General features: G+C 37.9%; 1 protein-coding gene across 16 annotated transcripts in view; it reads right to left on the bottom strand.

Moving 5' to 3' along the window:
* Positions 1–25,916, bottom strand: part of mycbp2 (MYC binding protein 2) — a 138,456-nt gene extending 112,540 nt beyond the window's left edge. For all 16 annotated transcript variants that reach the window (XM_056252195.1, XM_056252198.1, XM_056252202.1 and 13 more), the window contains exons 1-5: positions 25,242–25,916; positions 18,646–18,721; positions 7,310–7,525; positions 1,965–2,118; positions 1,670–1,866 (exon numbers count right to left, since the gene is read on the bottom strand). In XM_056252195.1, coding sequence (XP_056108170.1) covers positions 1,670–1,866; positions 1,965–2,118; positions 7,310–7,525; positions 18,646–18,721; positions 25,242–25,519 — 921 coding nt within the window. In that variant the 5' untranslated portion in view covers positions 25,520–25,916. The remainder of the gene's footprint in view (positions 1–1,669; positions 1,867–1,964; positions 2,119–7,309; positions 7,526–18,645; positions 18,722–25,241) is intronic.
* Between the last annotated feature and the right edge of the window lie 652 nt (positions 25,917–26,568).

Raw genomic sequence — 26,568 nt, 5'->3', positions numbered from 1 at the left:
GTTTAATATATAAATGTGTGTAAATAATTGTTTTTTAAAAGTAATAAATAAAAAAATAAAATATGTTTAAGCCATTTCTTAGCAACACATATGAAAAATATAATCCAGCTCTACAAAGCACTTGATCAGAATATACACAACAGCCTTTGCTTGTTTTTCACTTTCATTCTGAATCACTTCAAGTTGGACTTGTGCACTGTGAACTGACAGAGACGGATCAGATATCACACTTTACACAAGCTATGCAAGTTACTCATGCTCCAATTAGGTTGTAGTTACCTTGGCAACAACAAATGAACTCTTGAGTTTCTCTGATGTCTAAATCAGTTTGTGATATTGTCAGAGCATTAAGACATTTAAATGGCAAAAAAAATGGCATATCATGCAGACGGCAGAAGACTGAGGAGGAGTAATTGGCTGAGGGACTCTGCGCTGGCAGAGTAATATAATAAAGACGGGAAATCGGAGGGATTTGACATTTTCAGGCAATCCGATTGTTGACCTCCAAATGCAGTTGCAGTTACGGCTAGCGCATACTGAGAGATGAGCGGTAATGTGCTGTCATCCTGACTTCAGATGAACAGCAGCTTTTTATGCAGTCTAAAATCTCAACCTCACTTACCAAGCAAGAAATCCACTAAACGGATTAAAAAAACGGACTGAAATAAATCAGTAACATTGTTAAAAATAAACGTAAAGTACTCTTCTTAAAGGAGTAGTTCACTTTAAAAAAAACTTTTGCTGATAATTTACTCACCCCCATGTCATCCAAGATGTCCATGTCTTTCTTTCTTCAGTCGAAAAGAAATTAAGGTTTTTGATGAAAACATTCCAGGATTTTTCTCCATATAATGCACTTTGCTGGGCACCAAACTGTCCAAGGTCCAAAAGACAGTTTCAGTGCAAACTGCAAACTGTTCAAAGGGCTTTAAACGATTCCAGACGATGAATAAGGGTCTTATCAAACGAAACGATCGCTCATTTAAAAAATAAATAACAAAGTTTAAGTTTTATAAGCTCAAATCCCCGCCTTGCTCTGTTCTGTGTGACTCTCCTGTTCGAACTCGTTCATCAAAATGAACGAATCTTTTTTCGAGTCATTTGATTCATTTAACGAACGAAATGAACGAATTGACTCGGAAAAAGATTCGTTCATTTTGATGAACGAGTTCGAACAGGAGAGTGTCTTTTGGACCTTGAACCGTTTGGTGCCCAGTAAAGTGCATTATATGGAGAAAAATCCTGGAATGTTTTCATCAAAAACCTTAATTTCTTTTCGACTGAAGAAAGAAAGACATGGACATCTTGGATGACGTGGGGGTGAGTAAATTATCAGCAAAAGTTTTTTTTAAAGTGAACTACTCCTTTAAGTGTGGTTCCTTAAAGGGATAGTTCACCCAAAAATGTCAGATTCTGTCATCATTTACCCACCCTCAAGTTGTTCCAAACCTGAATTTTCATTCCTGTACATTTTTGGGGGAACTAAACCTTTAAGAAAGGATGCAGAGCAATAAGTGCTACAGACAGCCAGAAAAAAAAATAACACAAATGTACAGACCTCACCACATTTTTAGCAGCATTCAACTCGTCTTCAGTGTCACGTGATCTTTCAGAAATCATTCTAATACACTGATTTAATGCTCAATGCAATCTCAAAACTTTCCCTCACCTGGATGGTCTGGCATGCATGACTGCCATTGTTGGTGAGGATGGCAGACACAGCCTGGAGGGTTTTGCCAGTGTCTCCCCAGGCCACCACAAGGCTGAAGAGGCAGGCACAGGATAACGCAGTGAGGGTCTGACCGGTGGGATCGTTCATCCCTGTGCTCCGCACCGTTGTCTCCAGCAGAAGATGGAAGAGAGACTCTGCAGGTCCAACCAACAGTGGTTTCATGATTGAAATATACAGATTCACTTATACAAATTCACTTACCATTTTATATGACGAGGAGAAAGTATCTTACCCAGCACATCTGGAGGTTCAGTCTGAAAGCTCTCCGGCTGTTGTCCCTGGAGCATATCTAGAAGGGCCTGAAGGCTCCGTAAGCACAGTGACGGGTGCGAGAAACGAGTCTCCTTGATGAGCTCGAACACTCCACATAGCCCAATACCAATGATCTGAGGAGCAGAAGAACATAGCTGAGATATAACATTCATCGATTTCAAATATTATTCCCAGTGCACACAGATTTACCAGATTACTGAGTGTACTGCTAGTTACAGTATAACTTATTTTTCATTCATATTTTTAGCAATTTCTTTATATGTGAAAAATACTATATTAGGATTACATAAAGAAGTTGCAATCTAAAGTATAATTTTTCCATATTAATTTTAAAATTATTTATTTCTAATATATTAAATATGATGTGATTATGTGTTTTTAATATCTTTAAATTAAATAGTGTTATATCATATAAATCAGCTTCATATAGACCACCCTGCTCTCTAACATATCAGCATCAGCCTTAAAAAAAAAAAATCAATCACGATCAACCACTAGCAAGGCTTGACATGAACTTTTTTGCTCACCAGCCACTGTAACTAGTGGTTTTCCAAAGTTACTGGCCACAATTTTGACATCGATACCACGGAGGAAAACTGCCAAATAGGTATTAGCTCATAATTTGGCACCAGGTATATTAGGCTGCTGTCACTTTAAGACCTGACGCACGGATCCATTATACTGTTACACGTTTTATTTCTTTAACTGTTTAGGTCCACTTAAAGGCCAGGACACACCAAGCCGACGGTCAGCCATCGGCGAGCGTCTGTCGGGCTAGTTTTTGCGGTGTGTTCCACATGTCGGCGGCAGTTTGCCCGATTCAGCATGTTGAATTGGCGTCGGGCCGTCGGTGAGAGTGGGAACTCTGATTGGATGTTCAGTTTAGCGAATGAGTCAGTGCATGAGAATACAAGCGAAAGTGATGAAAGAGAGCAAGTAGGTCAAAAGACAGTGCAGACAGAAGGCTGATCTAATGTTATGTAGGGGTGACCCCGAATAGTCGAAGATTCGATGCTTCGATAGGAGGAGCCTGATTCGACTACCAATCTCACGGTCGAATCTTCGCAGATGTGTTATTAAACGAGGATTATGTCATTTTGGCTATATGGGTGTGCTCAATGTCTGATTTCACATAGAACTACTGGTTTTCTGTCAATACGTTAATATACAGCCTATTATGATAATGCTGTCAATAAAAATGTGCAAAGAAAGAAGCTTTTAATAAATATTTTTTTAACGTGCGTGCAGCGTGAATAAATCCAAACACCCCGTGACAGATTTAAGTTTCACTTTCGATCCGTGACCGACAGAGGAGCGTCTTGTCGGCAGGGATTTAAATCTTTAAAAATGTCTGGGATAAGAAAATCTAAAGGTGCACACCATCAGAAAGGATATTCTCCAAGGCTGGATTTAGCATCAGGAAAACCATGATCGCACTTCTGCCGAACAACGTTAACAGGTTGGTTTTCCTTGGGACGTTCTAAAACGCTTAACGTGAAAAAAGCTTTTAAAACGCTTAAATTGCACTTTTACGTGCTTAATGTACACAGTAGGCTACACACCTTAAGAAACCATTCTATGTGCAGATAAGCAGATGAACCCAGAATATGAACGCAACGCGTTTCTCCTATAGAAAGTCACGTAAAGCTTTTTCTTTAACGGTTTTCTATGGGAGGAAAATGCTTAACGTAGCCTATAATAAAACGCGTTGCGTTCATATTCTGGGCTCATCTGCTTTTCTGTAGGCTATATAGTATCCTTTATTAATAAGGTGTGTACAGAATTTGATCTTTTAATATAACAGTTTTAGGACAAAGCCGTTAAGCGTTTTTCACGTTAAGCGTTTTAGAATGTATTTTATCCGCGCACACAATTTGAAAAGACTCAAACGGACACACAGCTGAAAGACTGGATTTTGTTTTTTTCGACCAGGTATGGGTACAAGTGATTTTGAAAACATTTCAGCCGGTTCTAATTTGATTTTTGGATACTGTGAACACGTTTAGCTAAAAAGACTGCCGCTCCAGTTTAGCGTTTATTGTTGTTTCTGCAGTTAAAAAGACAAAGTTGACAATCCTGGCCATACTTTCGTTATTTTAATAATTTCTTTATTTTTATTTTATTAATTGATCACTCAGGGTGATCTAATTTAACTATTTTAGAGCATGCTCGTAGGCTACAGGCAATTCAGCCGATTTAATTTGATTTGCATGTGAAATGCAAATCCTATCTGCAGTGTGGCCTTTCTGCAGTTATTTATGTTATTTCTTAGTTTTATTGATCCAAAATGTTTTTATACATTTTCTTCTATATCTTTGTGTGATGTTCTGTACATCGCGGCTTTAAAATGTTAAAGCCCCGCCCCCTCCCCGACGCCACACACATGATTCGACTATTAGTCGACTATAGGCAGGACTTGACGAATCTGATTCGACTATGAAAATCCTCAGTCGGGGACACCCCTAATGTTATGTTACCCAAACATTCCAAAACGCGAATATTTTCATAACAACATGAGCCGCATAAAATGAATAAAGTTCTGAACATAACTGTCTGATATTCAAAATGCTAAGCAAGTACTGCTTTGATTAGGTTTCGTATATCTGCGTATATCGTTGTTACGGTTTGTCCTTTTGAATGGCGAATATAGACTATTGATACCTGCTGACATAAACAGTTAATTCCTTACACGCAGGCACAGAACGCACATGCTAGTTTGCAGTCGGCTGTAGTCTGTGCTGTGTTCAGCTTTTTGGTCCAGACGCAGCCGACGCGAGGCGACAACACTATCGGTTTCCGTCGCCGCTGGTTCTTTGAAGTCGGCTTGCTTGGTGTGTCTTAAACGCCACTGCTGAAATACACCCGCATCTGATAGGTGTTAATGTCAAGCCCTGACCACTAGTGTTTTTACTTCTATAAGTCCATCATGCTCACTCTGTAGGAACATTAGGTCAAGTAATACTGAAAAAGTGAAAAAAATTATCATGTGGATTATTCAGTATAAAACCATCATCACGCAACAGAAAAGGCCATATTTGAATTCAATGACTGGAAAAATCTATTACTAAAGCAACAATGTTGTGCCGTGAAGAGCATATATGGTTTACTTTGACTGAAAAAGAATAAACAACTGGTTGTCCATGTGTTTGTTGTTAAACTGACTTTTAATACAGTGTTGCCGTTTCACCTAATGGGTTTATGGGAGAACCAGCATGTAGAACATTAGGATCACATGAGAATGTAAGTAAATGTGACCATGCCTCTTTTATCTAAAAATGTGGTTAAGATTTCGATCTTGCGGTTTAGCATATCTTCAGTGACCGTATTGCAGCTGTGAACATCTACCAGTATATTTTAATGAAGGAATCTTTGGGAAGTTTCTTTGTTTGTTTCTAAAAGTGCTTCCTTCTTGTTATAAGACACTATGTTGGGCTATCATAGCAAAAGGCCTGCACTGGTTCATCTTTCAAGGTCATCATCTAAAAAAAGGAATTTGTGCTTTGTCCTAGAACATCTGAGAGAAATAAATAAAAAAATTATACTGTGTAGCGTCTCTCAAGGTTTGGATATTAAATAAGCCCTCCATCTAAACTCTATGAATAAAATACCTGTCCTTTAATACAGAAATGTGTTAGTGAATCACAACACCTTGACAATTTACACATCTTAAAATAAAAGGCATCAGGATGTCACACAATAGAATGTTTAACATAGTCTTGGGTCCAATCTGAATATTAATTTCTAGATCTTGAAACTAGCTTGCTGAGTTTTTGCCAACAACTCATTTTTTGCCAAATCTGACTGCAGGGTTTGTGAGACTTTAATCAGTGTAATTACTGACTAGTTGTTCATTTGATAATCCGTAGTTAAAGACAGACGTTCACAGATTTTTGTGGTATGATGATTTAAAATAAAAAAATTGTAGTGCAGCATTTTGTTTATTATATAGTAAGGACCTTGTTTTTAGTAAAAAAGTGCTAAGAATTGTCAAGGTCAAGTTTATTTCTAGAGCACATTTAAAACAACAGAAGTTGACCAAAGTGCTATACATCCAAAATCATACAATAAACAGCACAAATAAAATGACAACGAGAAGACAAAACACACAGCTCTCAGACTGAAGTAAAAGCCAAGGAAAATAAATATGTTTTAAGACTAGATTTAAAAGCGGAGAGTGTTGGGGCCAGCCTCACAGACAATGGTAAATTATTCCATAATTTAGGGGCCGCAACTGAAAAGGCTTGATCTCCCCTATTTTTAAGCCTTACTCTAGGGACAGCCAAGAGCATGCAATCTGCCGACCTAAGCGACCTCAATGGAACATGTTTTTGTATAAGGTCAGAGAGGTAGGTCGGGGCTAGACCATTTAAGGATTTATGAGCAAACACTAAAATTTTTGTCAGTGGAATCATTAAAAAAACAGAAATGTTCCTTAAAAATTTAATTAAATTTCTTGCTATTCCCATCCCTAAGCACATTTCCTTCTAGGTTGTAGCCTAAGCATGAGATCTTTGAAGTGGAGATTGGAATTAATCAGCCACCCATCGGTTTCATCGGTGAAACGGGGAGCAAGAAACATGAAGAGAACAAAAAAAAAAAAAGTCTGTTGTTTTTAAAGAAACAAATGACATAGTAAACTTCATGAGCAAGTAGAAATTACTCAAACTCTAACTGGCCAAGCTAAATTTACATATTCTCTTTGTTAGTCATTTTTCTTTTGCAGCACAGAAATATGCGGCATCTTCTAGACATGTACAACACGAACCGACTACATTGTTTGAGGGCGGGTCAAAGTAAAGCAGCAAAATTATGCTGCCTGCTAACACTGTGTATCTGGATGCAAGTGGCGCGACGCAACAAAAGCAAATAGAGTCTATAATATTCAGTGATTCTGTCTACACTGGATGCAGACAACAACAGTAAATCGATGCTATTTCTAACGTACTCCATGTCACTGCGCTACTTCTACTTAAAGCCTCGAGCTGTTGCAGCGTGGCAAGATGTCGATGCGACAACGTCACACCCAGTGTAAGATAACATTGCAAAATTAAGAAAATCATTTCTAGTGTAAAACGGAAAAAAGCCTAGACTAATTTAATTCGATGCTAAAGTTTTGATCACGACCACCAAAGAATCTCAAATATTTAGAACACAGCAGTTTATTATTATGATATATCACTGCAGTTATCATAAAAATAAAAAAAAAAGGCATAAACGGTGCAACAAAAAAATATGCTTAATCATGAACGATAGAACTAAACCACATGATTGGGCTTCGTGTATGCATTGATGTCACTCACTGACCTTCGGCAGTTTGACGGCGGGTTCGCGATACTCCTCCTCTTCCTCACTGTCTGAGTCGCCGCTCTGCACAGAGCTCCGGGAGGCCAGGGCCAAAACGGCTTCCTTCTGCTGCCAGTCCAGCACGCTGTGCCGTACATTACAGTAGACGTTGAACGCAGAGGGGTTGCTGTGGAGTTTGATGTCAGGCACTGGAAAGGCCCCATCCAGAGTTTCTGTCTGCCAGACGATAAAAATACATACAGAATTAGGAGCGATACATAAGGAGGGAGGAAGGGAGAAATGAAGAAATATTGTGAGACAGTAGGTTATGATGCATGTAGTACTACAGGCCTTGGGGAACACAGTACTTCATTGATTTTTATAAGGCAACGAGAAATGCTACTGTTTGTAGATCTATATATATACACAAAATAAAACATAAAAACACCACACCTTCATTATCATCTGGCCTAGGTAATACTGTTTACTGTCTTATTACAATCAAATTATTTTATGTATTAGGGGTAGCCTGCATTACCAAAGACTTTACAAGTAATTTTACAATATTGTATATTAAATATATAGGCGGCCTATACAATATTACTATACAATAAATTCTAAATATTTTATACACACATATATCTATATATATATAATATTTAATATGACGAGTTTGCGAGCTTCAGAGGAGTGCACACACACAATCTTCTCACAGCGCACGTGAGTTCTCATTCGCGTCTTCTTGCTCTTAAATGTTTAAATTGGCAAGGCTTAAATACGTTTAGTTTAAACAGACAGCAACAACGGTCTCACCTGCACTCGTGCACTATTAATTATTACTATATTAACATCCGGGGGATGAACAGCGTATATGACTGGCCATATTCATTCGTAATTTTATCATCGCTGTTGTAACGTATTGGGAATGGGAACCCAGAATGTGAAACCCATCATCAGAAACATGCATTATGTCTGTCTGTCTTACACATTGTTATTTTCAATAAACCATATTATAGATGCGTGTCAGATTTAAGAACTGTGAGCCCAACCGTGTGTCAATTTGTCAATTTGTTTCAGACAATGTAATAATTTTCTCTTCAAATAGTGAATAACACACATGTTGAGATGTTTCTTCATTGCTATCACTTGTAAATAACGCAAAGCAGTTCTGATCACTGGTAATCGCATGGATACATCAACCGTAGTATAAACAATACAGCAAAACTGTACAGCATATTCCATCATACTATCCATCCCTATAATACAGCTAACGTTTTTGTCCCATTCATCAATACATCCCCTGATAGGCTTAACTCATAAATTTATCTTCATTTTTGTCCATCTGCCGATAACAAAGGGTGATGTAATCCAGAGAAGGTCATTCATTTTTAGGCGGACACCACAAAGAAATCTACCCCCCTGTGTTTGGCCAATGACATCAGACATCTGAAGTCAGTAGGAAGCCACACATCTATGAGCCATGCCTAGTACCCCAATACAGTTCCAAGGGCTGTGTGATTAATCGTAATTCATTTTTCAATTTCGATTTTGGCTTCCAACTATTATAAAAACAAGATAATCGATGCAAAACTATTATTGCGCCACTACCATTCCTTCCCGTACATTGAGTGCATCTTCCTTTCCTTCACAGCGGTGCACTTTTGTTCCTCCCTAAAAGCCCAAACTTGACAACCAAAAAGAGATACTGTTCCTAGGAGGCCTCCTGAGCGCGCTCCGTGACGGGGATAGAACGCGAATAAGCAAAGTACACTGTGGGCTTCAGATATGTGCCTAAACGGTCTGAAAATAGCCTAGACACAAATATGTCGAAATGCATTTTTGGTAAGTATCCTCGTAAACACAGTCGGTTATGTCTTAAGTGAATGTAAACACTGAGGAAGAGCGTGTGTGAAACAGTATATTGGATGCGTGAGTTAGATCTTAAATGGTGCTTTTCCACTGCATGGTATGGCTCGGTACAGCTCACTTTTTGGTGCTTTTCCACTGCATGGCCAAGCGAGCCGTACCGATACTAAAATGTGACGTGTAAACACTGCAGATCACTGATTGATCAGAGAGACTTGTCACTACCAGCATTATTGGATTTGCTACACGAGACACTAAACCAGAACAAACAAACTTGCCGTGAAAAACATCCAAATGCCGAGAATCAAGAACACCATTCTATCGATATGCTCCATTGCTCCTGTGTTGTGCGTTTGTTTGTGTCGCGTTTATGATGATGTCACAGCAGTAGAGGCGGCGCAACTATAACAATCTGTCTATAATCCCACCCACTTTAAAGTGGTACTAAACTGCAGTGGAAAGGCAAACCGAGCCGAGCCAAGCCGAGCCGTACCATGCAGTGGAAAAGCGCCAAAAGTGACAACAGCATAATAAATCTGCTGCAGTCGTTATTGCTAATCAAACTACAAAAGACAAAGATAAAATCATTCACTGCTCTTGAATTAATAAACTGTAGTTTTTATAAGGATTAGTCTATATTTAATGTATACAGCAGTGTTATTTTAAATTTGATCACTTTATTTCATTTCTTTTGTAGGCTATTACTTAGCTGAATATCACTGTTAGTACATCTTCCTGATTTAAAAAAAAAAAGTTTATTTAATTTGTATTTTTGTTCTGTTGTATTTTTTCTGTTGTTTGTAATTTCGTTTATTTGTTCTTATTGTATAGCTGACTGTTTACTGTTTTGAGGACTTTTACTTACATTATTTAACCTAGTAACAGGTAAAACCTCACTGCCATGGTAACTGTTTCTATGGTATTTGTAAGGAAACACCGTAGCCTAAAGACATGTAGTATAATACAAATCACAAAAACTGATATAGCTTAGTAACCAGTAAATCCAGTAAATATATTACATTACTCAGTAAACAGGCTACATTTAATGTCTACATTAATAATATAATAATACTCTATATGAATATCCCACATTTCTGCCATAATACCATGGTTCAAGTTTAAATCCATGGTGGTTTGTGGATTGAAAAGCCTTCAAACTGGACCGTTGTGGCTTAATGTTTCTCCTGTTTTCTGAGTCAGTGTTGTTGAGAACATCAGCGCTATTTTATCTTGATTTGTATGGTTTGTACAAACTCGAACTCGTTTGCACCGAACTCGAACGCTTTTCACTAGATCTAACAGTGATCCTGTTAGTCTCACAGTTTGCGTGTGTGTGTGTGTGTGTGTTTGAGTAATATATATTTGTGTAAAGACATGACCTGTTACGCTTATGACAGAAAATTGCAATAAAAGACACTAGCCTCAGAAAGCAGCCCTGAGAACTAGCGACAGAAGTACTGTGCTCACTGCTCACCAAAGAGGACTTCTGCTGTTTCTTCCCCCAGACTCCAATGCCATTTGTCCATTCAATAACAATGCAATCAGCCACATACTGAGCAAGTTACCAAGGGACTAAAGCACTTGGAAGAACAACCTTTAACAAAACCATAATTGAGCAATGTAAGGAAAGGAGATGATCCTTTGTAGCTGTACAACGAGACAATACAGAATATAGACCTAATGGCCAAAGAACAGACAATAAAGTCTAGTATATGAGCATGAAACAGGAGGGGATGTTTCAAATGACCACATCAGTTGTGGTTAACTGCTACCTCAAGAAAGAAAATGTCTGTACCATTCTATTCTATGTACGTTCCGTTGTATCAAAGACATCGTTTTGGTGGATACATTTTATCCTGCTGCACTGTGTCACCTATTCTGGTCTGCGAGCAACATTTGGTGACTTTTAGCTGTAACAAGAGGCAAACCATGGTGCAAGAACTTAGCTAAATAAAACACTGAGGGGCCTGAATTTTGTATTAAGAATGAGAAAAGCCAGTTGTCTGTTCAAAGGTACATGAGTCAGTATACAATTTACCCTCAAGTCCCACCACTGAAAGGTCAAGAGCTAAATAATATCGGCTTCAAGAAAACGGTGGCGAAACGAGAATAGCTAGTTTTAAGATCACCCTTGCAAGTATAAATGTTACAAACTAAGTTTCATTATAAGTTAGGGATGTAGGGCTGTAACGATTCCTCGATTAAATTAGAGTACTCGATTTAAAAAAATCCTAATTTTCAATTTACTCGTGTCGAGTAACCAGTAAAATACCAGAAGTGGCAGATTCCAAGGACGAGAATCCATGAACTGCATTATTAGATCGTTTTCTAAGGCTGCACTATGTAGGCCTATTACATTTAAAAACCATGCTATAGCATAGTGCTATTGTGAATTCGCAAAGGCTACGATTCAATGAAATAAATATATATGCACTTTAATTATTTACATGCGGCTCTGATTCACAGTAAATACTGCTTCACGTGAACTGTTATCATTTACATGCTGGAGCTCAAACTCCATCTCTGCATATGCTGTGAGTTTGGGTTGCTTATAACGTTCATCTGGGAAAGCAATGTGTGCCATTTCATCAGATTTGTAACGTAAATTATTTACAAACCTACACCAACACAGGAGAATACATCCTATGCGTTTCTAAATATGCAAACTGTTCATCACGATTTCAACATAAAAGTTTAAACCCTCGCTCATGTTTTAATGTCCATATATTCTTATTCAAAAAAAAAAATGTGGATGTAGCATTTCTATCGTAAAAAAGTGGCCAAGTATTAAAGATTAAGTTAACATTTGAATTAAATGTAATTTGGCCAATATTAAATAAGGATTTGACCTATTGTAAAGTGGGACAACAATAACAGGTCGTTGGCGCCCTATATAGGCATTTGTTATAATACGTAATAGGGATGAACCGATACCACTTTTTCCATAACGAGTCTGATATTGATACTTTTTTTTTTTTCTTTCCGATTTAACAAAACAAAAGGTTACAAGTATACTAGGTGAACATAACAAAAAAGAAATTAAAAGGGGACACATACAAATATACAGTACATACACATATAGACATAAAAAGGACATTAGGATAAGTTACATGCATGGTTACACTGTTACAAAATGCGTTTAAAGAAAACCAACATGTTTCTATTTCATACTCTGTGATAGTTGTATAGTATTGGAATGCAATGAGGAATCAGGCATCTATAGAGAAGGAATAGAGACCAACCCTGGTTGAAGATATCGAGTTTAGATTTTACAGGTGCTGCAAGTTTCTCCATATTGCAATGTGTTGTTAGGAGACTGAGGCAAAAGTTACGTGTATTTTCACAGCATGTGTCATTTTTAAATGTATTGGGTAGAGAAACCAATAGAATATGAATCATATTAGTTGGCTTAATTTGTTCAGCAAATATATATTTCATTCAGTTATTGTCATGCTTAATTAAGCCTGCTAAAATGTATTGTATGAGTTTCTGTTACTTTCACTGCTCATTCTATTGCTCTTTCATATTTTATCTTTCATTTAATATCTCAGCGCATATTTAGAGCTGCTTCAGCAGGGCTCAGTGCTGAGGATTGGGTCAGTGGTCCAAATGTTTAGATACCAGTGAAATATCACAATTCTCTATTCCAATTTTGATACTACAACAAAAACTACTGGCCTAATTAATGTGAATTTAAAACATTAAGCAGTAATAATCAAATTACAAATAAATACAATACAGAACAAATACGACTACAGTCACATGATTTATTTGCAGGTTTATTAGACTGCTGTCCCTTTAAGACCATGCACAGGTCCAATATGTTTACTGTCTTCATTAGTGGTCGGAATCTCTCCAGTCTGGAGCCCTACTTGCATAAAGTCTAGCTCTTATCCAGGTCCTTTTTCCCTTCAACATCATAAAGCCAAAGTTACGCTAGATTTAAACGCAGAGGGTGCCGGTCGGATTTCTCGCTCAACCATCATGCGTCTCTGTTGTGCGCACAGCTGCACGCCACAGAATGTCCAGCGCCTTTTGCGTTGCGTCAACATTACGTTATCAATCAACATTTAGGAAATCGATTTTTGACATTTGTGATTCGATTCAGAATCGTTGTTTTTACATCATTTTGTGTGAATTTGTCCATACAAGCGCAAGACGACGTAAAAGAAAATTCAATTCAGTATTTGCGCTCTGTCTGAGACGCGGGTTTTCGGGGCTTGCGCTTCGGATGTTTGCGTTCATGAAACTTCTTGACATGCAAACGTCCTGTAATAGGGAACCACTCGTTATACATAAATCAGGTAACAGTTCATGTTTTACTTACATACAGTATACGATTTAGACATATACAATTTAGCAACAGAAGTGCTTTCTCTCTCTTGTCAGTTAACGTTAATTATACATGCCTCGTTTTACTTTCTTTCTTTGCCATTGATATCCGACTTAACTACAAACTTTCCACTGTCTGTGAAAAAGGGATGCGCTCGACAAGCTCGCTATGTCTTTAAGGTTGCCTTTTTTACACCCGGCTGGGGACGGACTACCGATGAAAATTAGCACTTTTGAGCTAACTCGGGTACATTTACATTGTTTTAATGTTGATTAATGTACACTGTCCCTTTTCAAATAAAGAGAAATGAAATGAAAAATGCCGCTGCACGCTCAATCCACTGCATCAATTAGTGGTATCCACTAATTAGTGGTATATTAAACAAAATATAGTAACACCTATATAGCTGTGACTATATTTTGTTTAAAGCTCCAGTCCGCAACTTTAAGTTAAAAATAATCCAAAATAATTATATTTAAAAAAACTTATTCTGCCAGTGGTCAAAACTATCTGCTTGCCATAGCTAGATTCAAAACGGTTAGCTTGTAATAATGATTTTAATTCCAGTGGTACTGGTGTGTTTCCGCGGGAAATTCGAGCATGTCTTTGCGTCATGACGTCACACCCGTACACATAAAGAAGGAGTTTCGGCTAGCCGGCTATACTGCGCGTGACAAGATGTTTAGATGTATAGGCTTTTCTCGCAGCACTTTACATAATTAAACTTATGGCATGCAGAAAGATCCAAACAACAATCATCAGTGTCAACTGGAGATTCAGCAGTTATAAAACCCAAAAGACTTCGTACTTCGGATTTAAAGGAGAACTCCGGCGCAAAAAATGAACCTTTGGTCTAATTACACATTGTTACCTAGTCAACCGTTATCTGAGATTTGTTTTCATGATAATCGAATGTAAAGAGTTTTATCTCTAAAAACTGTTTAGCGTATAACGCTAGTAATGGGGGCATCTATTAAGTAAAAAGAAATCGCTAGTTTATACCACTAACAAGACTCAAAATAGCCCCACACTAACACAGTAACATAATGAGGGTCCCTACCTTCAAACCGAAGCATTGAGAACTTTGTAAGTGTACAGACAGTTTAATAAGAAGATATTTTAAACATACAGTCAACTTCGCGTATACAGGCAGAATCCATCTTTGAAATACAGCCTTTACCAGTCGATCTACGAACGCCGATCCAAGTGCGCTGGTGAGATGTGAACGAGCTATAAGTTGTGATAAGGTGAGCGCGAACAGCAGGCTTGGATCGGCGTTCGTAGATCGACTGGTAGAGACTGTATTTCAAAGATGGATTCTGCCTGTATACGCGAAGTTGACTGTATGTTTAAAATATCTTCTTATTAAACTGTCTGGACACTGACAAAGTTCTCAATGCTTCGGTTTGAAGGTAGGGACCCTCATTATGCTACCGTGCTAGTGTGGGGCTATTTTGAGCCTTGTTAGTGGTATTAACAAGCGATTTTTATTTGTCATTACACTATGCCCAATATACTAGCGTTATACTAGCTTTATAGGCTAAACTGTTTGTAGAGATAAAACTATTTACATTCGATAATCATGAAAACAAATCTCAGATAACGGTTGACTAGGTAACAATGTGTAATTAGACCAAAGGTTCATTTTGCGCCGGAGTTCTCCTTTAAGGTGGCTAGAGAAAGAGAAAGAAACCGTCTCATGCGAACACAAGGATTTAAACATCGGCGGGGCTTTTGAAAAGTGCGTGAACTCCGTGTTTTGAAGGGGTTCAAAACGGAAGAAGAGACGGCTTTTTTCTGCTGAACAAGTAAGACATTTCAATAGTTCAATCGTGTAACAGTACGTTTTCTTAATTCACAGTTATGGAGTTTCCTTTGTTGTGCCTTTCTCGTTTTGCTATTATGGAGAATATGAATTCTGAACTACGCAGGTAGCTGCTAACCATAAAACACATTAAATTTAACATTAGTCACGCAATGCTGATGTTGTTAACATGAACAATTTGAGAACAAAGTAGGCTATAATTTGCACAGTTGCTGTAAATCGCGTTGATTAAATCTAACGAAGCTTATCATGTCGAATGCTTTTTCCCCCTTAGTTGGTCAGAACAAAAATGGATTTTACTTACTTGTTCAGAAGACATTTTCTTATGAAAATTCTTATGTTGGTCAAACTTTCAAAAAGTGAATCCGTGATTCTGTATGACAGTATCCACACAGCGCGGTGACTGACAGCAGCACTCGCCTCAAAGCACTGTGTTCATCCGCGCTGTTTCATGCCGATTTACAACCCACGTAAAGATGATAATTCCGCGAATCACTACAGTTACAGATTTTGAACAGAGAGATGGCGACAAAGAGGAAAAGATACGGACTGCAGCTTTAATATACCACTAAATATAGATACATTTACTTCATAGACAGCCTTCTCTTTTATCCCCAATGAAAGAAGGGTTGCAACAACTAGCTAATTGTTAAAATCGATTAATTATCGATAATGAAAATAATCGACAATTATTGATTAGACGCATCTGCACGCTGTGCTCGTAAACCAGACAGTCACGTCACTTTATAGTAGTGAATAACCCATTTCTATGGACAAAACACACATGGAAAATCAGAGTGAAGTGAACTGCTCCGGGAAAGGTACATTATCCAAGTTGTCCTAAAACATGAGAATGCTTTATATTTATAAGCGCTTCAAACTAAAGCATAAGTTTTTACCACGTTTCACCCTGTCGCGTTAATGTGCGTTCCTCAGAGTGGTTTGTGACTGGAACTTATGTGTTTCAATGGCAACACTATCAACGGCGAAATTAATCTGCAGCAGTCAGGTGGTACAGGTCAGCGCTCTTTAAGTTGTTTATGTTCATTATTATTGTAATGTTAAGTGCTTTGAGACATGAGGTAGTTTAAAGGAGAACTCCGGCGCAAAATGAACCTTTGGTCTAATAAAACATTGGTACCTAGTCAACCGTTCTCTGAGATTTGTTTTCATGATAATCGAATGTAAAGAGTTTTATCTCTAAAAACTGTTTAGCGTATAACGCTAGTAATGGGGGCATCTATTAAGTAAAAAGAAATCGCTAGTTTATACCACTAACAAGACTCAAAATAGCCCCACACTAACACAGTAACATAATGAGGGTCCCTACATGCAAAACGAAGCATTGAGAACTTTGTAAGTGTACAGACCGTTTAATAAGAAGATATTTTATGAAGACATTTGAAATACGTGTATACAGACAGGAGCCATCTTTGGAAAACAGTCTCGACTAATCAAACCACGAACGCCATTCATACAATTCAGAAGTTCACTGAACTTGATACAGTTTAGCTCACTTAGCACGTCGTTCGTGGTTTGACTAGTTGAGACTGTTTTCCAAAGATGGCTCCTGTCTGTATACACGAAGTGGACTGTCTTCATAAAATATCTTCTTATTAAACGGTCTGTACACTTACAAAGTTCTCAATGCTTCGGTTTGAAGGTAGGGACCCTCATTATGTTACTGTGTTAGTGTGGGGCTATTTTGAGTCTTGTTAGTGGTATAAACTAGCGATTTCTTTTTACTTATTGTATGCCCCCATTACTAGCGTTATACGCTAAACAGTTTTTAAAAATAAAACTCTTTACATTCGATTATCATGAAAACAAATCTCAGAGAACGGTTGACTAGGTACCAATGTTTTATTAGACCAAAGGTTCATTTTGCGCCGGAGTTCTCCTTTAACGCCGTCTCTCATCTTGTGGCGCTTTGCAGATTCAGTTGTGCGCGAGAAGAAGCTGTGGCTTTGGAGACGCTCTGAAGTGAGGGTGGGATCTCATGCTTTCAAAGCTAACGTGCTATTGCTAACCACGTCAAAAATTGCCTACCCCACCCTTAGCTGATGAAATAATAATAATTCATTATTTAACACCATATACAGTGAAAAAGTTAAATCTTCTGAGACCGTTATCATACTGTGAAAATCTTAATACCGTTACAACCCTGGTGGCACCTAAAAAATCATTTACCCCCAATTTTCTGGAGCCCTGTATTGAGATTTCATTTTTTTTGGCTGGATCGCCCAGTCTTAGTCATCAGTAGCACAAATCTGTCTGGGATTGTGTAATATCACAGATAAGGAATGGAGTCAGAAGCAGAAGGGCAGTAAATTCATGAATTCATATCCTGATCCATCAAACAAAGCAAACTGAAGTGCTTGAACACTGACAGACACTTCGGCAGTATGTCTTGAAGCCGAGTCTTCCCTGCTGGAGGAACTCCACCCATCTGTTTATAAGCAAACAAAGCCACGGAGCTCCTTTTAAGGTGGCTGTGGCAGAGAAGGAGAAATATAAATGAGATTTTACTCCTTAGCCAGCAGGGTTTTAGGGTGGACGATTATTACAGCATATTCCCTTCTCCACTATCTACAATCACATTATTCTCTCTAACCGCTGCCTGTGAAGCACTCACATCCACTAGGGAAAACAGAGTGCCTGGGAAAGGATATCCAAACACAATCAGGCATTAACCCCCACACATGCTATGGGGAATGGGAAGACAATACACAATATGCAATACGGGACATTTTGGGTCTCTGCCTATTTTCTGAGCGCTGGTTTACGCTGTAGACATAGCGAGACAAACCCGGCTGCCAGACACACCATAGGTGCTCATTGCAGGAGATGGAGGAAGATGTTGCCATGGAAACGTGCAACACATGGGTCGCCATGCAACAGCCAATCGTGACCTCGCCACTCCCGCATTCTCCACCATGTGTGAGTGTTTACTGGTATCTTATCAATTGTGATGACTAAAAGCATGAAAATATGTAAAATATGTGCTGTATTGTGATCGGTGTCAAAACTACTATTATAAATAAAAAATATCTTAATATGGAATTAAGAATTGCACCAAAATGGCCAAATTTGGGAACATAATCTTTCATGTATGTTTATGTTATCTGATGTTAAAGATGATATATTGATGAGAAAGAAGTTTACAGTTTTTGAGATGACAAATCATTATTCGTCATCAAAAATTCAAATGTGAATATGGAAATTATGCTACCAAAAAATGTCTTTTAAACCAGATAACTTTAGTGTCTGAATGAGGCAGTAAATGTGTAGCAATGAATCTTACAGTACTCAAAGACAGATTATCAATCTTACCTTTGTTCTTGTTTTCACTTTTGATTTGACTTTTTGCCGCCTTTTTAGTTTCTTCTTGCTCAAAGCTTTCTTTCCCCTGGAAAATATTGGCACATGTTAGATCTGGGTTTGCAGTGTCAACCATCATTAATCAAATTATTACAAAGGTCTATCTAGATAATAGCAGACAAATGGTAACAGTCTTTTCCACACTGTAGCTTATTCAGGCCAAGAACTGCCCGCTTAAAAAGGAGGAGTTTGTTAAAGGTCTACTCACGCCAATTCACATTCACATTTATTTGTATAGCACTTTTCACAATACATAATTTCAAAACAGCTTTACAGAAAATGCATGTGTCTACATTACAATTTAGAGTGATCTGTTATCAGGTGTCCAAGTAATGCATTTCCGAAATCATGCAGTTAGCTAACAATCTATTAATTTAAAGCAGAAACAATGCGCTCAAAGTAATTATTACAAGTTGTGTGAACATAATGATTAATATGCAAATTTAGCATTTGCTGCATGTTGATTTAGAGTTGACACAGCAAGAACAATAATAACGATAAAGAAGTTTTAAAAATCGTTCTGTAAAAGAATATCATTCCACACCACAACTATTACGATAACGGCACAGAAAAACAATATCGTTGGAGCCACTTTCACAATGATTTTTTTCAGCTGATGAATGATAAAATCATTGACAGCCAATCAGAATCTGTCCTGCTTTAAAGAGCACGAGAATTTAAATCAGCAGATGATAAAACTGCAGTGCACACTTATAATGAACAGAATGTTATCGTGCCTTGGTGTGGAAGCTAATATAGTTATCGTTGTCTTTAGTTAGCGTTCTTGGCATGTGAACGGGCCTAAACACTTAATGCTGTTCAAATATGGATTTATCTGTTACAGTTACAATAAAACTAAATCCATGGAAAACTTTTTTTTATTAAATAACAGTACAGCAGCGTTGGTCCAAAAATGTGTAGTGCGCCTACATTGTAAACAATTTTATTCTCTGATGGACTGTGCAACTTGATAGAAGGAAACTGTGGGGAAGTCAATCACTTTTGAACTGCTGGTTTTTGAAAAATGTTTGGTAGTGTGCAGTATCAGGCATGTGATCAGCAAATGATAAGCGACTCATACAGCGCTTGCAGAGTAGCATTCACTGTGAATCAAAACTGGAAATGAAACTTTACTCTAAATCATGCAGCGTGCCAGAGTATATGAAGACAAGATATTTTTCTTTTAAATGAGCATTTTTATGTTTGTAATATTACTTTTGTTTTATCAGTGACATTTTGAAAATAAAGCATTTTCCAATAACCTTTTCATTGCCATTAAAGTGAAATTACTGAACCTAAACATATGAGCCTGATAAAAATGCTAATTTAAAAGAAAACTGTCAGATGACAGGTTTTTGCATCTGAAGTCTACATATATTTATAATTGCATCCCTATCGTTGCAATATGAAAATGATATCTAGCCATATCACATTGCGATATGACAATGATATCTAAGCCATATCACATTGACACTCTCACAACATTGTCAAAATTCATAAAGTTACCAGGCAACTGGCCAGTAACAGTTTCAATGCTGATTTTTACTCGCATTTGCCGCTTTGAACCCTGGCTAAGGGTGTCCCGCAGAGGGCACCGCGAGCTTGTGCAACGCTGTCAGAAGCACTCCGTGCATAAAATACACATAGGCTATTAGAAAACGTTACATTTTGCAGTTTACTTACCGGTAGTAATTGTTCGAGGCTATTTCATGATACCAGTCATCACACAACAACCAACCCCCTCCAACCAGCCACTTTTGTCTCATATTTACACAGTTCACGTGGGTCATACTTTTAAGGTGGGAAATTAGAGAAATCATATCTCAGTCTGAGTATGAACCAGACAGTCCATCTGAGGCTGACACTACTAACCTATTTGTCAGGTTTTCAGTTTTCAATATACTAGTAAAAAGGTCCAGAGGTCATATATCACAGATATCTTAATAGGTCAGCATATGTAGTGGTGTCATCCCTGTAATGTGCTGTTTTAACATGCATTTTTAATAAGCATGGATTGTAAGAGCAAAAATATACTATTTCAAGGACCCAGTTTACAAAAATGGGTTGCTGCCATGTTAACAAACACCTTTGTTATAAAACAAAAGTTGGTCTTTTTTGCATCTGTTTGAATGTGCTTAAACTCTGTAAAATGACACTGTTTGTCTAACAAGAGAACTTGCAAACAGTCTAACTCTAAATCAGTGGTTATCAACTGGTATGGCCATTAAACCCACATTTACATATGGTCATTAAAGGGTTAGTTCACCCAAAAATGAAAATTATGTCATTAAGGACTCACCCTCATGTCCTTCCAAGCCCGTAAGACCTCCGTTCATCTTCGGAACACAGTTTAAGATATTTTAGATTTAGTCCGAGAGCTTTCTGTCCCTCCATTGAAAATGTATGTACGGTATACTGTCCTTGTCCAGAAAGGAAATAAAGACATCATCAAAGTAGTCCATGTGACATCAGTGGGTTAGTTAGAATGTTTTGAAGCATCGAAAATACATTTTGGTCCAAAAACAACAAAAACTACGACTTTATTCAGCATTGTATTCTCTTCCGGTTCTGTTGTCAAGCCGCGTTCACGAGTCCTTAGACATCTTTGTGAAGATTGTTTTGTTTACAGCGTGCGTCTCCCTCAGACGGTAAACGAAGCTCGGGCGCACCGGATTACACGTCAGCATCGTCTTACGTCACCAGCGTCACTGAACGCGGCTTGACAACAGAACCGGATATACAGCAATACAATGCTGAATAAAGTCGTAGTTTTTGTTATTTTTGGACCAAAATGTATTTTCGATGCTTCAAAACATTGTAACTAACCCACTGATGTCACATGGACTACTTTGATGATGTCTTTATTAGTGATCGACCGATATTGATTTTTATAACCGATACCGATACCGATTATTTGCATGTTTATGTGCCCGATAACCGATATGCAGAACCGATATTTATTTATTGTTATACTTCTGTTTTTGACACAATTATTACAACACAAATGAACTGGACAAACCATTTTATTTATAACAATCACTCCCTCCTTGCATACAAAAAAAATAAAAGTCCATAAAATAAAGTGCACTGTTACAAGTGTCTTTGTTTAAAAATAAAAGCTTTGATGAGGTAAAAAATAAAGCACAAAAATTATTCTAACATATTGGGGGGAAAAAATCTAAATTACCTGTTTTTTTTTTTTTTGCATAGCTATTTTAGTAGTGTAACTTTATTATTGCATTATATAATTTATATCTAAATTATACATATAATTTATAAGCATCAGCAGCAACAATGTTAACAATAGGCAAAATAAATTTTAAAAGTCTAATGTTTTCATATGGAGAAAATAATTGACAGGGGAGTCATATCACCTTTGCAGAAATGTAATTCATTTTAAACAGTTTTAGAAGGTTTATGTGCCGTTTAATAGGTTTAAAGAATGAGGAATAATTCACTGGGTAATATTAATTCACTGAATAACATTAGCTATAACATTGTCAGGAAAGTAACAAACAAAACAGCATATACATCATTTCATTTTCCAACTCGTATGTTATTAAATAATTAATAATATTTTTGTCGGTCTAGATCATGAAATGCTTTCTGACAAAGTGCTGTTTATCTATGCATTTACACAGAACTATAACTTAGGCTACTCAACCGCGATCGCCCGTGCAGATAATAAATAATTAATTTCCACAAAGCGGTATATTTAGATGTGAATTAGCGAAATAATTGCTATGTAGTAAATGATCATATAGCCTAATCTAGGGTGTTTAAACAAGATAATCTTGTCAAAAGTTTCATTCAGTGGCCGTGCTTTAACATTCCTGATCATCAACCCAGTGAGTGCTCAGCAATATGAACGAACTTTTTTTCCGAGACTAATGGTGAGCAAATACAACAGATAGAGAATTAAATTCAGCGCTTTTATTTTCAACATGCACTCATTCATGTCTGTTTTATTTAATTCATGTAAAGTTACGTCTTTATTGGGGCAGGACATGACGTATTACGCTACGTGACTCCATGAGTTCGTCTGAATTTTTTAGAACCAAGCTGCATAAATAAACTATATCAGGCATTTATGTCTCAAATCTCATTTCTGCATGTCTGTTATGTTAAATAAAGTTGAATAATTAAAGCAAAGCAAGTAGAACATATACTTACCTGTGCACAGTTGTTGTTGACTGATCTCCTCAGACGCGGGCTGCAATGGCGGAATTCTCAAAACGGCCACAAGATGGCGCCATTAATCGGCGAATCCGATATTACAAAACCGATACCCGATTATGGGAAAATGCTTAAATATCGGGAAAAATATCGGTAAACCGATACATCGGTCGATCACTAGTCTTTATTTCCTTTCTGGACAAGGACAGTATACCGTACATACATACATTTTCAATGGAGGGACAGAAAGCTCTCGGACTAAATCTAAAATATCTTAAACTGTGTTCCGAAGATGAACGGAGGTCTTACGGGCTTGGGACGACATGAGGGTGAGTCATTAATGACATAATTTTAATTTTTGGGTGAACTAACCCTTTAAGCTTAGACCCAAATTTTAGGCATTTGAATAAAACAACGTAACTACGACGTTACATGCTCATAATTTAATTTTCTCTTTATTAGTTAACTTCACTATAAAGAGCAAATGAAATAAGCATGTACAAAAAGAAATTCTGTAGCGAATTTTTTCAAGTAACGAAAATAATATTAGAATAATGACACTGACATGTAGCCTAAAAACATCTCATCTGACAGCAGATACTGAATTAGGACAAAGCATTTTTTTTCTTTACTTAAACTGCATCTGACAGAAGAGTCAACAGCTTTCACACACGTCAAAATAAAAGTCTTGCATCAGAAAAACATAGAATTATGATTTTTGTTTTTATTTCTTGGACTACAAACCAACAGTTGAGAAACACTGGTCTAGAGGCAAACCCCACACAAGGAACAAACTTCTCTTGCAGCGACGGCAACAGCGGGCGATCATAGTTTCATTTTCAACAAGAGAGCCATCTGAATCTGCTATTATGTACAACCTTATGTAGGAATTGTGTTGAAGTGCTAGAGCTCATGTATGGCAGTAAACAATGGGAAAACAAAACAGTAGCTGATTATATGCAGTGAAAAGTGAAAGCACAGAGGCTGCTTGTGATGAAGAGCCTGAAGGTTGGGAGGGGCGTTCAAGGGTTCAGTGCAATTTGCATTAACGCTGGTGACGTCATAAGTGGATGGTGCAAGTGTACACCACTAAACCACTTGTAAAAGGACTATTAAACCTCAAAGAAAATTTTGCATAGAGGCAGTAACAATATTCATATTCCTTTTTCCTTAACTCACATATCTTTTTTTATTGACCTCTGGTCATTCAGCACTTATTACTTTGACTCGGGTTGTATGTGTGAATTTAATTTTGAACCTTTTGTTGTAAACTTTATATAGGAAAGCAATTTAGTAAATCTAAAAAAAACAATTAAGTTTGATTTATTGAATATCTTCTCAAATAAGCAACTAAAATAAATCAAAATCTACTGTTTTATTGGCTAATGAGTTCAATATAATAGTAGAGTAGGAATGTGAAGGTTTTATGGTAACTGCAAAAAGGAATGTCATTTTTACTTTGTCATCTATTTAGATTTTTTGCTGACTGTGAAACTGCGTATTAAGTATGGACAAAGTAAACGTATAAATATGAGCAGAAACAATAATGATTTGTAGAGGAAGATCAATAATAAGAGACTGCTCTGAGGTAAAGCACGTCAGAGAGTGTGTGTGTGCGCGCGCGCTTCTCTCTACAGCAGGGTGACGTCAGGCAAAACAGAACCCAGCCCTTCGCATAAATGAGACACGGCTGCAGCTCTGAATACATGCGAGATATTTAATGTCGTTCAATAAGCCACATTTTGAAAATGAAGTGGCTGGTTATTAACAATAATAACCTTAAACTTGCAATTCAGTGAAGAAGGATAATATATAAAACCTGAACTGGGACTATAAGACATTTCACAAGCCTGACAACACTTCACTAGTCAAAATCTTGTCGCCTTAAATGTACACAAATGTTGAGGTGAAAGGTTTAATTCTTCCTTCTTTGCATAACATACCATAGTTTATGCGTTGTATTTGAAGCCAGTAAAATTATAGCATAACGTTACATATCAAACTCATTCAGCTATGTCCTATTAGCACAACTAACGTTATATTAGTCTGGTTGTGCAAGAGATACCAAAACGGCATTGTTAGCCGTGACAGCACAGAGGTGACGTTTTTAAAAAGTGCACAAATCAAAACCATCACAAAATGAGCTTTTCCGTTGACATGAACGAGATTAATCGAGTGTTTTAGCTGCGCTCGCTAATGTGTTGTCGCTAAGGAAGTTAGCCGCATGCTAACTGCTAATACTGCTGCTGCACTACTGTTTGGGCTCAAATGAGCTCATGTTTAACCCACTGGGTTTTGTTTACAAACACATCCACCCGCACGGCACCACGGCCCATTTCTCAACCTGAACCGAACATGTAAATCAGACCCACCTGCCGAGGTTTAGCCCCTGCTCTTTGTCGTTGATCGCGGTGGTGTATATCCTCCGGTAGCGCTCCGCCAGTGCTCGCCCTGAGAGAAGAAGCTGGTAGCGGCTCCGACAATCCGAGCGGGCCCCCACAACGGGACAGGAGCCCATCCCTGATCCGATCGATGCGAAATCGTGTCCAGCTCCCGGAATGACCCTGACACCCAGCCCCATGGAGTGGGATGCGGAGGACACAATCCCGCTGCCACCGGCACCCGCTGCCGCCGCAGCAGCACACATCATCGTTTAGGGGAACAACGCATATATTAGATTACAAAGTCAATCAACAGAGCTCAAATTCCCGAGCACACCCCATATATCCGCTCCACAAACCCGCAAAAACGCCCGGCGAATTAACGTTACATCCGAGTATCTCCAATTAAAACGACGTTGACGGTTAGCCGCTCTGCTGCGACTGCGAAATACGCTTCAAAAACCAACCGTTATTTCCTCGATTGCAGGCGGTCCGACCGCGTTCAACCGCCCGAAGAGACACGAGTCAAACGCGCGAGCTGACGTCCGTGCTTTACGTTTATTCCTGCTGTTTTTCTTGACCCCGTAAAGACAGCAGCCCTAGTAGCGCTGCCATCTTAGCTTCATCATCCTTCCCTGTTCATGTCGCTGCTGACTGACTGTCAAGCATGCTGGGATACATTCCCATCCATAGCACACACAGCGGCTGCGGCTCAAAGCGCAGAGTGCTTTCTTGCTAGGGGACTCGGTAGGTTTTGAAACGCGACCACACTGTAGTAATGGAGCGGGCGAGTTCAATAACGCAGCTTTTAGATGCTTTAACGGTCGTTTCTCTCTCGCAGAAGAATTTGAATTTACTGCACGATTATAAAAACACACCCAGGGCGATTATTTCCTTAGGGGGCATGGTGAATCGTACATTAAATTTGTATGGTTATTATTTCCTGACAATACCATGAATTTCTGGCTGTCTGGTAATCCTATTTTATAAGATGTTTTATTACTAGTTATTGTATTTACAAATTGTTCTGGAATACTTACTTCTGATTGGTCAATATAGCATCATTTTTGTAATAAGTGTAGGCTATATTGTGCAATTAATTAATGTATGCTGCATTGTATATTTAATTGTTTGTCCAAAGGACTCATTCTTTTCTCACATAATAAAAAAATCTCACTAGGCCTGTCATGTTTATTTGGTGTATTTGGTCTGTAGTCATGCTTACAGGTTTACCCAACATTTTAAATTCTGTCATAATTTTGTCACCCTCATGTCAAGTTTTCCCTATTTTAATCATTGGTCATCAAAACTGTTTGGT

The sequence above is a fragment of the Rhinichthys klamathensis genome, unplaced genomic scaffold (assembly GCF_029890125.1).
Source record: "Rhinichthys klamathensis goyatoka isolate OS25496 unplaced genomic scaffold, OSU_Roscu_1.1 h1tg000093l_1, whole genome shotgun sequence".
Taxonomy (NCBI): Eukaryota; Metazoa; Chordata; class Actinopteri; order Cypriniformes; family Leuciscidae; genus Rhinichthys; species Rhinichthys klamathensis.
Note: the sequence above shows the minus strand (reverse complement) of the source record. Positions and strands in the feature narration are given on the sequence as shown.